Consider the following 14,379-nt stretch of genomic DNA (forward strand, 5'->3'; position numbering starts at 1 on the left):
AAACTCCATCATGTCAGAAGCAGCCATACTTTAACATGGAAAATACAATTCCTTGCTTATTGTGTTATTTTGCAAACAATTGCATGCAGAGACAGACTCTTTTAAACTAATCCAATTAAAAAGTGATTCAATACTCTGAAACTGTGGACACCTGGCTTCTAAAACTAATCATCTGTAAGATAATGAAGAATTCAAAGGCAAAACAAATGCTGAGACAAACTGGTGAAAACACCCTTTCACCTTCATGTTGGCCTCCATGAACTGATGCATTTTGTACTTTCAAAAGATGCCTCCTCTTTTCAATGAGAAAAGGTGGCTTCAGAAGTCAAGAGCAGCTAGGCTATGGTCCAGACCCTCTCTTGCCATTATGATATATTATTTATGGATACATTTCAGACATGCTCAAATAAACAAAAATGTTCAAAAACCTCATTACTGGCCTATTGATTGACTTAAATCTTTCATTTGATGTAATTTTCATGTAATTGTTATAGCACAATATGAAAATAAGAATTTTTTATTCACATTCTGGCATAATGTGGCCTAGGAAGCTAAATAATGCCTCCAAACATGAAAAACACCCAATTGAGGAAAAATGAACATTGCAATTGTAGGTGGAACAAAAACCAGCATACACGGGGGGGGGGCTTTGAGGTATGCTTACTCCTGGTCGTGGGTGTGGCGAGGGGGGTGCACAACTCCGGTCCTGGAGGGCTGGTCTGCAAGCTGGTTTTCGCTCTAGAAATAATGCTGGTCCACTCCTGCACTTGAGCAGAGTAAAATCTTTAGGATACCCTTGCAGTCTGCAGTGGGTGCATATACAAATGTTGGATCAAGACACGACATCATTTAGCTAATTAAATTATTAAGAGCAGAAGTTGGCACAAAATCCTGAAGCGGATCGGCTCTTGCTTGCTGCAGATTCTCACCTCTGACATAGACCTATAGTTTAAAGCTAAGACAAGGTACAGAATGGCCTTCTCAGATGACATAGTAGCAAACCATACCTACATCAGTCAGTCCACAGTTTGCAACTTGGTGTTCAACCTGCCACCATTTGCACGGTTTTACTACTTTTTGTTGGGGCTGAACGTGAGCCAGGAGAGGGAGACCCCGCTCAGCCAAATCAAAAGGGACCTGAGCTGGAAACAGGTGTAGTCCTGGGGCAGGGTTTCGGGACCTGTAGTTCTTCTCTTCAGCTCTGGCAGCATGTCCACACATGTCCAAAACATCACTGTCCCTCCTCCTTCCTGGAGCACCCAGAGCAGGCAAGGCCACCAGGCCCATCATGTAAACATTCAAGTCTGGTTCTCTGCCATCAGAAACCAAAGGCCACCCATGATGACTATCGACTAGTTTTCACAACGCTTCAAGTTTATTGGTGTTAAGTAAGCCATGGCTTCACAGAGAGTCAGGACCAAAATCTTGAGGAGGTGTGATGTGATACTTAAAGATACAATAGCTAAGATTTTTTTGTGTTAATACATTGTTTTTTGTCCCTTCCTATCTCTGGAAAAGTCTCACTGACAAGCTAACTCACTCTCTGGCTGTATTTACCGTCCTTAAATTCGGGTTTCTAAATATACAGCTGATGGACCGACACTGTACCAAAACATTGTATAGCTGTAAAATAATTAAAGCTCATTGGTTGAAAATTGGTTGTAATTGCCACAGCCAATGGCAGGGAGAGGTTTCAACATCAGCGCGTTCACAGAAATGGGGTGGGATAAACAGTGTTTGAGGGTGTTTGTTGCTGCAAATCCTCTCTTGACGGTTGGAAGTCCGAAATGACCTATTGTACCTTTAAAGCACCTTTCACATAGTGATGATAATGCTAGGGCTTAACATGACACAATGGCTCCATTTCAACCATTCACCCCAGGGCTTCAGCACCTCCTAAAGTTGTTCACATCAGCTATGCAAAGCCATAATCAGCCAGAGGAATGCGTTTCTGTATTTCAAATATACTACTTTATATACAGAGCCCTCCATGTTTGGAGCAGACATATTTGTTCTTGAGTGGCTCCGTACTTTAGATGTGTAATCAAACAATTCATTTGTGGTTAAAGTGAGGTGGGCTGCAGCATTCTGGACCAGCTGGAGGGGCTTGATGGCACAAGCTGGGCCAGGAGGGAGTTGCAGTAATCCAGGCGGGAAACGATGAGCGCCTGGACTAGGAGCTGGGTGGCTTTCTCTGTCAGGAGATGACGGATACAGTGTATATTGTAGAGGAAGAACCTGTAGGTTCTGGCAGTGGAGGATGCATGTGGAGCAAGGGTGAGGGTGCTTATCAAGAGTCACCCCAAGATTCTTGGCCGTATGGGAGGAGGATACTACAAAGTCCCCAACAATTAGTGAGAGGTCGATTGTCGGAGAGGACTTAGCAAGGATGTAGAAAAGCTCAGTCTTGCTAAGCTTAAGCTTCAGGTGGTGGGAAGTCATCCACGCAGAGATATCAGCCAAGCAGGCAGAGATCTGTGTGGTGACCTGGGTATTGGGGGGGGGAGGAAAGAAAGAGTTGAGTGTCATCAGCGTAAGAATGGTAAGAAAAGCCATGGGAAGAACCAAGAGACATGGTGTGTAGAGAGAAGAGGAGAGGACCAAGAACTCAGCCCTGTGGGACTGTTTGTAGGGGGTGAGGGGGGTGGGGGTCAGAGACTGAGCCCCTCCAAGTCACCTGGTAGGAATGACCAGAGAGGTAGGAGGAAAACCATGCAAGTGCAGATCCTGTGACACCCATCCCAGTCAGCGATGAGAGCAGAATCTCATGGTTGACTGTATCAAAGGTGGCGGACAGGTCAAGGAAGATGAAGACAGAGGAGAGGGATTTGGTTCTAAGGTTCATACCGGTGCTCCACCTGCAATACAACTGCCACAGACACCATTTTGGGTGGCATTGTATTTTCTAAGAAAATACATTTTACTGATTTCAATATGTGCATTTATGTTCAATCTGTGATGTGTTCTGTTCAGTGTGGGCTAAGTGTTGTACTCAAGATGCGGCTGCATTTCCTGAAATCATTACATTCCTATTTATGCAGCGACAGAGCTCTGTAGGAAAGAGACAGACTGGCGGTTATCTGTGTTTCCTGTCTGTGGTTGCGATGACCGTTGGTTGACAGAAAGAACTGAGGTCACGATGAGCCATTCCTTCAACATCAAACTGACAACCGTAAAAACAGTAGGTAGCAAGAGGAATAATTGAAACGGTAAATGCCATTGCGCTTTTTTGCTGTTGATACCAAATACCAAGTGACGGCAGCTCTTTGAGGCTTGGGATGGAATGTTACTGAAATATTGAGTATCCTTCTGTCTTTGTGTTCTAGCAACGATTATTTTATTATTATTATTATATTACGTTCAGTATTGTAAGTGCACCCAGTTGTTCTGTCTAGAGTTTTTTTGTGGAGCTGAGTCACAGTCACGCTGTGTTTGCATAAGACAGGAAGCTGTTGAAGGCACGGGTATAAAGAACGCATCTTCTGGCATTCTTCACTCATTGGAGGATTCTTCATAAAACAGGTTTGGACTGTTACCTCTGACACACCGGAAAAGCCTGACCAAGAGGCCGAAGGTTACAAACAACAAAGCAGTCGTCTTGTTCCTTTGTTCTGAAGACTTGGTTTAATTTAATAAAATGAATCTTTCGTGGGGAAAACATTGAAGCTATTCCTGTACAAAGTGGAGAGTGTTTTTGTGTAAGGGAGCGAGAGATAGAGTTTACTGCAAGGCAGTTTGGTGTAAACTTGCTTTTGTGTGTGTGTGTATGTATGCGAGTGTGTAAGGGTGTGGGTGTGTATGTGTGTGTAAGAGTTAAGAGAGGGTGTGTGCTTGCTTGGAGCCTGCATGAGTGCATGTGTTTTTTCATTTGAAAATGCAGTGACGTCTTACAGCCTAGATACTCAAATTTAGCCATTGAAGCTACAGTACTGCCGGTTTTTGTTTCGACCCAGCAGTTCATTGATTGACTAATGCCATCGATTGGCCAGAGATTCTACTTGATGTTGACAGGTGACAAGAAGCTTAGAATTGATTCTACAGAGATTGAAGATCCAGCTAAAATCTGTTTTATAAATGGGTTTAGAGAATAACTGGTTATCAGATAATTAATTACTTTATACAGAGGATCATATAACCCCAATGGCAGAGTATCAAAAGTACACAAATCACTTACAGATTATCCTTGAAGACCCGTGGTGTCTGGTGTGGGCTGCCTGACCGAAAATGTTTCAGCTTGTTGATTATTATAAGCCATTATCTAAGCCTTCCTTCAAAGAGAATAAATAGAGAGAATAAAAGGACGGATCTCTGATATTGGTGAAAACACCCAATTGGTCACCCTTATTACATTACATTACTGGCATTTGGCAGACACTCTTATCCAAAGAGACGTACAGTTGATTAGGCTAAACAGGAGACAATCCTCCCCTGGAGCAATGCAGGATTAAGGGCCTTGCTCAAGGGCCCAACTTCTGTGCGGATCTTATTGTGGCTACACCGGGGATCAAACCACCGACCTTGTGGGTCCCAGTCATGTACCTTAACCACTATGCTACACGCCTCCCTTAAACCCTTGTGTTGCCCTCCTATTAAAAGATCCATCCATCCATCCATTATCTGAACCCGCTTATCCTGAACAGGGTCGCAGGGGGGCTGGAGCCTATCCCAGCATACATTGGGCGAAAGGCAGGAATACACCCTGGACGGGTCGCCAGTCCATCACAGGGCACACACACCATTCACTCACACACTCATACCTACAGGCAATTTAGACTCTCCAATCAGCCTAACATGCATGTCTTTGGACTGTGGGAGGAAACCAGAGTACCCGGAGGAAACCCACGCAGACACGGGGAGAACATGCAAACTCCGCACAGAGAGGCCCCGGCCGACGGGGATTCGAACCCAGGACCTCCTTGCTGTGAGGCGGCAGTGCAATGCGGGTATTCAAACCATTGGCTCAAAACCGTTGTGAGGTAAAATTCTTCTGAACACACAAACTTTCACTACTAGACATTTACATTTTAGTCATTTGGCAGAAGCTTTTAATCCAAAACGACTTAAGTGTATAGGTTCTTCCACAGGTTAGACAAGGGGTTATCAAGAGGCATATCAGAAAAAGGAGGGGGGGAAATCAGGAGAGAGGACTAAGGTATAGTTTGAAAAGGTGTGTTTTTAGTCAGCGTTGAAATAGGGGGACGCAAGTCATTCCACCACTGAGGAACCAGAACGGAAAACAAGTGTGAACATGCAGCTTGACCGCCAGGTGCTCGTAGTGAGGGAACCACAAAGCGACCAGAGCTGGCAGACCGGAGTGGTCTAGCTGGGGAGTAGGGAGTGATTAAGGATTGTATGTAAAGTGGAGCAGTCCCCTTAGCAGCCTGAAATGCCAACACTAGGGCCTTGAAGCGGATGCATGCGGCATTAGGAAGCCAGAGGAGGCCAACGTGGAGTGGGGTGACATGAACCAAACTGGGCTGACTGGTGATCAGGTGGGCTGCACCATTCTGGACCAGCTGGAGGGGCTTGATGGCACAAGCTGGGAGACCAGCCAGGAGGGAGTTGCAGTAATCCAGGCGGGAAATGACGAGCGCCTGGACTAGGAGCTGAGTGGCTTTCTCCGTCAGGAGATGACGGATATAGCGTATATTGTAGAGCAGGGGTCAGCAACCCTGATCCTGGAGAGCCACTAGCTTTTGTTGTTACTCAGCACATAATTGATCAATTAAAGCAGTCGATTACTCAGTTAACTGGCCTCACCTGGTTTCTTGGGTATGAATCAGTTGCTGGTATTAAGGCGAAAACAAAAACCAGCACACCCTGCGGCTCTCCAGGACCAGGGTTGCCGACCCCTGTTGTAGAGGAAGAACCTGCAGGTTCTGGCACTGGAGGATACATGTGGAGCGAGGGTGAGGTGGTTATCAAGAGTCACCCCAAGATTCTTGGCCGTATGGGAGGAGGATACTACAAAGTACTCAACAATCAGTGAGTGGTCGATTGTTGGAGAGGACTTAGCAGGGATGTAGAGAAGCTCAGTCTAGGCAAGGTTAAGCTTCAGGTGGTGGGAAGTCATCCACGCAGAGATATCAGCCAAGCAGGCAGAGATCTCTGTGGTGACCTGCGTATTGGGGAGAAAGGAAAGAACAAGTTGAGTGTCATCGGCGTAAGAATGGTAAGAAAAGCCATGGGAAGAGATAACAGAACCAAGAGATATGGTGTATTGAGAACACAAGCTACTGTCAATAAATAGTCGTATGTCAAGTTCAGATATGGTTTTAAGCAAAAATGTCTCTTCTTTTTAAATATAAACAGGCAAAAAACTTTTTTAATAAATTGGTCAGATGTGTGCGGAGAAGTATGCTTTTATTTTAGGTTCCTTCCCTTGTAGGAGCTGTACTTCTTGCGACTGTATGATCATAAAATAATTTAATCATACAAAAACAGATATTACAAGTGAGCATAAAAATAGCATGGGTGAATATGGATTCTCTGGTGGCCACATATTTTTTTGAGTGATCTCAAATGTATAGGTATTTACATAGCCATTGTGTCAAAGAGGAGGCAATGCTGAAGTCAAATTATTAAAACCATAGACAATAATATAATTTACACTTGATCTGTCTGGGTTTTTTTCTGATGAATCTTACTGAATCAGGACTGATTTACGAATACTAGAAAAACATGATGTGTGAAGTCTAGGCATTAGGATTGTATACTTTGAAGTAATTTATTAACCATACATTGTTTATCAATGCGATGTGTGTTTTTGAAGTGGGACTTTTTGGAGAAACTGTTTCAGCTTTTGATTACCTGTTGTATAAGGCGTCAATGAAGTCTGTGTACAAACATGTAACACTGTTGAAACCCTTATCTGCTGAAACATCTTTTTCTGTCTTTTTTTTCCTCAATTACAATTGTTTAAGCATATTTTCTGTTCGGTCTTCAGGTGCATGTCTGGGACTTTTTTTGGACTACGAAATTCTACTCACTTGGTGTCCCAGGTTTCAATCAGTCCATAAGTAAAGGGGTAGAATGAAAACCAGCAGTACTGCTATCCTCCAGGGCATGATTGGAGTGTGTGTGTCCTACAGGCAGTTACAGTACAGTGGTCTTATAAAGCGTGTGCTATGGATTGCCTCAAATCCCATAATCCTCTCTGACTGGCCACTGGTAGCAGAACAGCCCCACCCCCAATATCTAAGAAGATTGCAGCCCAGGCAACCACAGCATCCAAACGTACAATGTCTTTTACAGGAACTGTGTTTGTCCGAAAAATCAGCTTTGTATCAATGTAGCAGCCCAGATAAAATGCTGTAGCTTCCTCTCAGGATGTTAGCGAGCAAAACTGTGATTTTTGGGAATTCCTGCCTTCCTTTCCAAACTCTATCCCGGGGTAAGAGAGGAACTCTATTGGTGAGCACACATCGTCTGCCAGAGAACAAAATTTTACAAAATACTCTGTATACCTCACAGATTTCACAGACGAGTCAATCGTTCGGAGTTCTCTTTGGGTAAAAGCTGTAGTTCCTCGACATGACAAATATCACTGAAACATTGATTTCATTGGTTTGACTATAAAAGCATGATGAAAATAAGACACTTGAAACCAAAATGGATGACGAAAAGCCGGCCTGCAACAGGCCACCCAACTCTCGCCTAACTATGTAATTCCTGTATTTAAACAAAACCCTCTAAAAAAAGCGTCATACTGCCTCATTTCAACAGGACTTAAATACAAATGAGTATGTGCGCTTTACAATAAGCAACAATGTACAGAGCGAACCACTGAACACTGAACAACTTTGGGTAAGTGCACTACTGGCACACTCGGAACTCACTGCCTCATACTCCCATCAGGTACAAGTAGAGAGGGACTTGTCAGGGTTGCAGTTGGTATATGTCTTCTCATACCCAGAGCATGTCTTCTTCTTTGGGTTGTCAGACAGGCCTTAGATGCCCTGCAGTCTCCTGTGCCCTCCGGGGCCCCCCTGTTTTACTGAATGGAGAATTCAAAGAACGGGTCCATCCTGAAATGCTAATGCAGCCAATTTCTCCAGGTCTTCAACTAAAAATAAGATGGGTCTTTTGTAAAAATCGATAATAAACTGGCTCCCCTTGACAATGGTATGCTCCTCAGCAGGTACTTCCCTAAGTGGGGGGGAAAAAGGTGGATATGTCAAGAAGAATATCACAAACATGCCCTCTAGTCCACTATGAATCCATTCAGAGTCATTTGGTTAGATGTGATATGCAACATGACAAAAATAGCACTCTTCTTGTATCACTATGCAATCATTGGTCTTCTGTAAATTGGAGTTCTTTCAATTTTACTAATGTAATCAGAATGCAAAGATACCTTGGTTTCAAGGGGACTCCCCCAAGTAATTAAATGATACATTTTTTTTTTTTTAAGTTAATAATATAAATTACTGAATTTGCTTTATCTATTGTTTGGCATTGGATTTGTACTATATTTTGTATCATTTATATTACATTTATATCAGTGTTATTGTAGTAGCTTGCATTTTGTACTTCAATGTTGTTGCGTATGACAGTGGTCTGAGAATGTTTCTTGCATTACTCATAACGGATATACTTCTCTTTCTGGATAAAAGTGTCTGCTTAATAAATGTCACGTAATGAGGAAGTGCACACACAAATTAAATCATGCCTCTTCTGTAGAATCTGTGATGATTCATCCATTTGTCTTTGAACAGGGTTCTGTTCGCGTTAGGTGGGTGCCAGCAACCAAGACAAGGACGGGCACTCCCATTCCTTGAGGGCTAGAGTGTATGTGTGAAAACACTTATCCTGGCTAAATAAGCTCATCAGCTGGGTGCACCAAAACTGGTTCACTCATAAAAATTAGACCAGCATTCGCAAGAGCTTCATCGGTCTTCACTCGCTTTAGAGAAATTAGTCATATCACATCAATGATAAGGTTAATTAAGTCATTACTTTTGTCTCTGTTGTCTGACAACAAAGTAATAAAATGTATCCATGTTTGAGGTTGTAAGGCAGGGGTTCCCAACTCCGGTCCTGGAGGGCCAGTCTGTGAGATGGTTTTTGTTCCAAACAATTACCTTAATTTATTTTTCAGACAGCTCTAGAAATTATGTTGGTTCACTCCTGTACTTAAGCACAGTACAATCTTTAGGATACACTAACAGTCTACACCTGGAGCTGATGCATATAAAAATGTTTGATCAAGACATTGTTTAGCTAATTAAATCATTAAGAGCAGAAGTTGGCACAAAATCCTGAAGCGGATCGCCCCTTGCTGTGCACCCATTGTAAGGTTAGTGTTGCAGCATGGCATCCATTTCCACGTCTTTCAGTTTGTGCAACAAACCCTGGCAACATCTGGTGAGTGTGGTCAAAGATCTGACCGTAGTTTCGCCCACCCTGCCTTTCTGTTTAAGAGCATCTGATCACACCATGACACATTGTAACCATATATTTCACACAACAACATCGCATATTAACCACAGATAATAAATTCACTGAAAGGGAAACATTGATTCAAAAGGCCACGACCCCCTGCAAGTTCATTGACATGTCATTTAGCCAACCTTTGACGAAACCAAAAGAAAAACGCTTTAGAGATAAGCCCATGCAGCATAATTACAAATTCAATGCCAACCTGTCGATTGTTGGACTAGCATTTTCTTTTCCCTAAAAATTCAAACGGTAAGAAAATCTGATTTGTTATGGGTCTTTGAACCAAGTCTGGATTTAATAAAGCAACTCTTGGTCAAACGGTGAAAACGATAGGCCTGAAATGTCAAAACAATTCATTGTGCGCACTAGCACCACTAGGTGGCTAATTCTAGGCTCCCGAATGGCTCATTGCACAATAACAGGAGGGGACTCTGCTGGTCTTTTACAGTTGGTCAGGACTCCCTTGGCGACAGTCCCCGACAGCTGTACCCTACGAAAATTATTCTCAATCCAAATGCCCAAGCGAATAAGACGATGCACCTCTCCTTCATGCGCGAGTTATTAATCATTGGCTGGTAACGTTAGATGGCTGCAGAGTCCTGGTTTTACAGTGGCAGTGCCCCACTGAGGAGAATAAAAACGGGGAGATTAAAAATAAATAGAATTAACTTAAAAGATGTATAGCTATGGTTATGCATCACGCCCATATCCATTTAACGATGGACAATTCTCCGTCTTTCTGTTAGCTATAATCTATTGCTGGTAAAATTATAACGCTACAACATGTAGCTACAGTACTAGACTACATCGCTTTCCAATAAGTTACAGATTGATAACTAGCTAGCAAGTGGGCAAGAGTGAATGGGTAGCTTAACTCACGTTAGCTTGCCAAGCTACACCTTTTCGTGCGTAGCTAGCTAGCGTGTTACACATTCCATAAAAGTGTATGTGAATGTTCGAGAGCAGTTCATACAAACACTGAACACACTGTTGCTAGCCAAGCGAATGAGCTAGCTACAATATGGCATAAGCTACGGCCTTAAACGAATCAACAGCCCAAGTTAAACGGAATCCAATATCCTGGGAACAATTAGCTAACACCCGATATAGTCATTAACGTGCATAGCTAACTTGTTAGCTAACTCTGGCGAGTTGTGGACAACTAGCTAGCCATTTAACTTGTCAAGGCTTGCTAGCTTGCCAGATAATGTCACAGTTGGCTCATTTCTGACTTATTTTACTTATTTTTAGCTAACGCGGACAAGGGACATATCTTGGAAAGATTTAAAATGATGAATACCATTAACTAGCAATATTGCGGCACACTAACGTTAGCTATCTATCCATTCTCAATTTCACGAAAACCTCGCAGTGGCCTGGAACAAGTTAATGCTAGCTAACGTTAATGTCGTTAGGTCGCCATTCAAATACGCTATTAGCTAGCTAAGCAGAACTGTTAGGTCCACCGTAGTTAGAGCCAGAAGTTGGTACGTTAGCTAGCAAACAAAAAATCTATACAATTCGACGCCTTCACAGGGTAAATATTTGAAATGTAAGGTTAGCTATAGCCATATTGCGTCTAACATTAGGCAATTTACTTTAAAATATGTAATTTCAAGGGACGTGGTTAGCTGGGTAACGCTGTAGCTTCCACGCTGTCGACCACTGTAAACTGTCACTTTAGCTAACGTTAAGGAAGCCAGCAAGGGTTAGCTAGCTATCTAAAAATGGGTGACCATGAGACTAACTACACTCTGGGTGTGAGGCGCGGCACTCACATGTATTTGATAGTTAACGACATATTGGCGGTCATAAATATAGCTGGCAGCTACATCGGTGTTCCTTAGCTACCCGAGCTTGCTTATTCTAGCTTTGGGGGGAGCCATCACTAATATTCCTTTCGGCCTCTCAAAATAGCTATTAATAATAGAGATGTTTTCAAGGGTACACACGTTAGTTAGATTAGCTATCGACAGGCATAATTCCTGGATTGTTTACGTTTCTTGTTAGCAAGCTAACACATCTCATTGTGCTATTTTTCAGAGGCCAGATAACCAATATCGCTCCGCACTAACAATGAAATATTTTATTGACGTTCCTCAAATAGCATGTATTAAGAGTAAAATCACATTTATAACTCATGCAATTTCCCAACTATTGTAACTTCAAAGACACTTCCCCCAACGTTTATTTATGTATGCTAGCTACCGAATCGAAAAGAACTAGTTTATGCACGAGGGACCTAACATTTAGTCATGCGATAGAGGCATGCGTTACAGTTAAGAAATGTGGTCGACTGATCTCCTTTTAAATGACTGTGTTTTGGATTTAATGGAGTCCGTTAAAGTAAAATATTTAGATGTTTACTTGTGAAATTAAATCCATATTTAACTGGTTTACTTGTTTTTTATTTCAATTACTGAGTGCGTTTCCCCCTTTTTCCAGTGCGTGGTATTGTCTGTAAGGGTACCCAAAATGGATTTCCTAACGGAGCGCAGGGGAAATGATTGACAGCCAAGATCACCAATTGGAATTAAATTACATTTTAGCAACCGTGTGCAGGCCATCCTGACCAATCGAAGCAAGAAGACGTCGGATCTTGTCCTGAATTTTGATTGGCTTACATTTTGGTAACGACATTAAGAATTGTGGGCCTGGTAGTTTTTTTTTTAATCGGCCCAATGTTACGGGTTAACAAATAAACTACAACTCCCATTTAACTGCAATTCAAAAGGAAAACCCACATGCGCAGTGACAGTGGCGGACTTCATATATAAACAAAGACGCCTTCTTCTGTAGTAGTACACTGGATACTGTTGTAGAGGTAGAATTAGAGCCTACAAGGCAGTGTCATTCTTGTCAGCACTGAAAGAGTTAACGGTAGCGCGTTACATTGACCCTGACGGAATATATCTGAATAGGCACGAACATTCTTGGCAAGATTTCTTGCTTTTTAATTTCGCAATTTTGAAGACATTATTTAGACTACGAAAAGATCAATGTTGCTCATTTTAAGAAACGGGGAGAACATTATTTGCAAAGCTAAATGTAGCTTCTATTTTTAAAGAACTTTTACAACTTAACCAAACCGACTTGGCGACTTCGGTTGGGAGGTGGATGGGCACACACGCTCCTATTTAGCTGGCTTCAAAAATCAAAATGTCAGAACTTGGAGATCAGAAGACCCATCACACGAAAACTTCATTTGCCCCTTCAGGTGGGAGCGCTGCAGTTTTGGAGCATCCTTCACCCAATGAGAATGGAGGACTGGAGGATATCGATAGGGGGCGACACGGACATGGAAAACAACTAGATGGCAGCAGCAGCAGCACTGCGACGGAGAGCCCTTGGCAGATGCAAGGGGGGCAGCAGGAGGTGTGTCCAGGATTGGGGGCTGGTAACGCACACCCAAAATGCCCAGCAGTCACACAGCCTTGCCAGGAGCCCGGGGCAGATGCAGCGGGAGAGGGTGGGCTTGCGGCAGACGGAAACAGTGGCGATGGACCGAGCGAAGAGACTCACAGTCAGGTGCAGGGGGAAAGTGTTCCCGATGGGCGACTGGGAAGGAAGAAACACCGTCGGCGACCCTCTTCGAAGAAGAAGCGTCGCTGGAAGCCTTACTTCAAACTGACGTGGGAGGAGAAGAAAGAGTTTGACGAAAGAGAAACTGCTCGAGCGTCCCGGGTGCGAGAGGAGATGTTCGCAAAGGGGTTACCCGTTGCCCCTTATAATACAACGCAGTTCCTGATGGAGGAGCACGACCGTGAGGAACCTGACCTGAACACCGAGCTGGGTGGCCGACGTTCCATCGGTGCCAATCGCGCAGAAGACACTGCAAGCGAGGAGGACTGCTTAGAATTTGAAGAGGACGACGAGGAAGGCAGCGGTGGCGGCAGTGACGGCATCGGGAGGCCCGGGAACGCGGGAGGGGAATTTCTACAGAGGGATTTTTCTGAGACCTACGAGAAGTACCATGTTGAAAGCCTCCAGAACATGACAAAGCAAGAGTTGGTACGGGAGTACCTGGAGTTGGAGAAGTGCATGTCCCGCCTTGAGGAGGAGAACAATCGGTTGCGACTTGCTGAGAATAGCCAGGACCTGACATCCGCCGACGCGGTCAGTCCCCCGGACACTTCGCGGCTGAGGGAACTGGAGAAGGAACTTGTGAGACTGAGAGCACAGAATAGCGAGCTCCGTCTGCAGAATCAGCTTTGCAAAGAGCGCGGACAATCCTTCTCCATGGGGGAGTAAGTTCTCACGGAAACGCGTAACAAAGTAAATAAACTACAAAGTAACATTTTGGGCCAGGACATGAATAGATGTTTAAATTGTTTTTCGAATTAGGCTGATAAACCATTGGACCGCTGGCCCCTTGCAATAGGTAATCTCAATGTATTTTTCTTTTGCTACTTAATCAACTTTGAGACTCATTTCAAGAATGTCACTAGGCTATTTAATGTTTTTAACCAAATGAAAAAAAAACACTGTACATTTCTCGTTTTTTCTATTTTCCAGGTTAAAATATTGTGTATAAAACACATGAACCGCACTTGGTTCAGATTGAATTGTTGTCGAATGAGGCCCCATTCGATTTACCTGACGAGTTACCACATTTGAAATTTTGTAAATATAGGAATATGTACTTTGTTGTTTTTATTTTGTGTGATTAAAAACAATGGTTGTCACATTTTCATTTGTCGTTAACTTGTTTCCGGTACGAATACGTCTCTAAAGGTAGTCTCAAAAGATCTCCACCACTGATTTAGAATTAGAAATCCTCCTCTGCCTTAATTTGGAGCAGTTGAGTAGGGCGTGCTAAACGAGCCAATGAAAAATATTATCTGTAATACTGGTAGTTAATGTCTAGATGGCATATTTCATTCATCAAGTGGTATTGATAAAGATGGTAATACTGGTGAAATGTAATGGGGACTAAAA

At 43.2% G+C, this 14,379-nt stretch overlaps 1 protein-coding gene across 1 annotated transcript; it reads left to right on the forward strand.

Moving 5' to 3' along the window:
• The first annotated feature begins 12,239 nt into the window (after nt 1-12,239).
• Nucleotides 12,240-14,128, forward strand: LOC133114724 (protein HEXIM1-like). Its single transcript, XM_061224308.1, has one exon. It carries the CDS (start codon nt 12,601-12,603, stop codon nt 13,690-13,692), a length of 1,092 nt encoding a protein of 363 aa, XP_061080292.1. The 5' UTR covers nt 12,240-12,600; the 3' UTR covers nt 13,693-14,128.
• The last annotated feature ends 251 nt before the right edge of the window (nt 14,129-14,379 follow it).

This window comes from Conger conger, chromosome 16, assembly GCF_963514075.1.
Source record: "Conger conger chromosome 16, fConCon1.1, whole genome shotgun sequence".
Taxonomy (NCBI): Eukaryota; Metazoa; Chordata; class Actinopteri; order Anguilliformes; family Congridae; genus Conger; species Conger conger.

Coding starts and splice junctions, on each gene's coding strand:
- LOC133114724 (XM_061224308.1), top strand. CDS start 12,601: ATGTCAGAACTTGGAGATCAGAAGACCCATCACACGAAAACTTCATTT.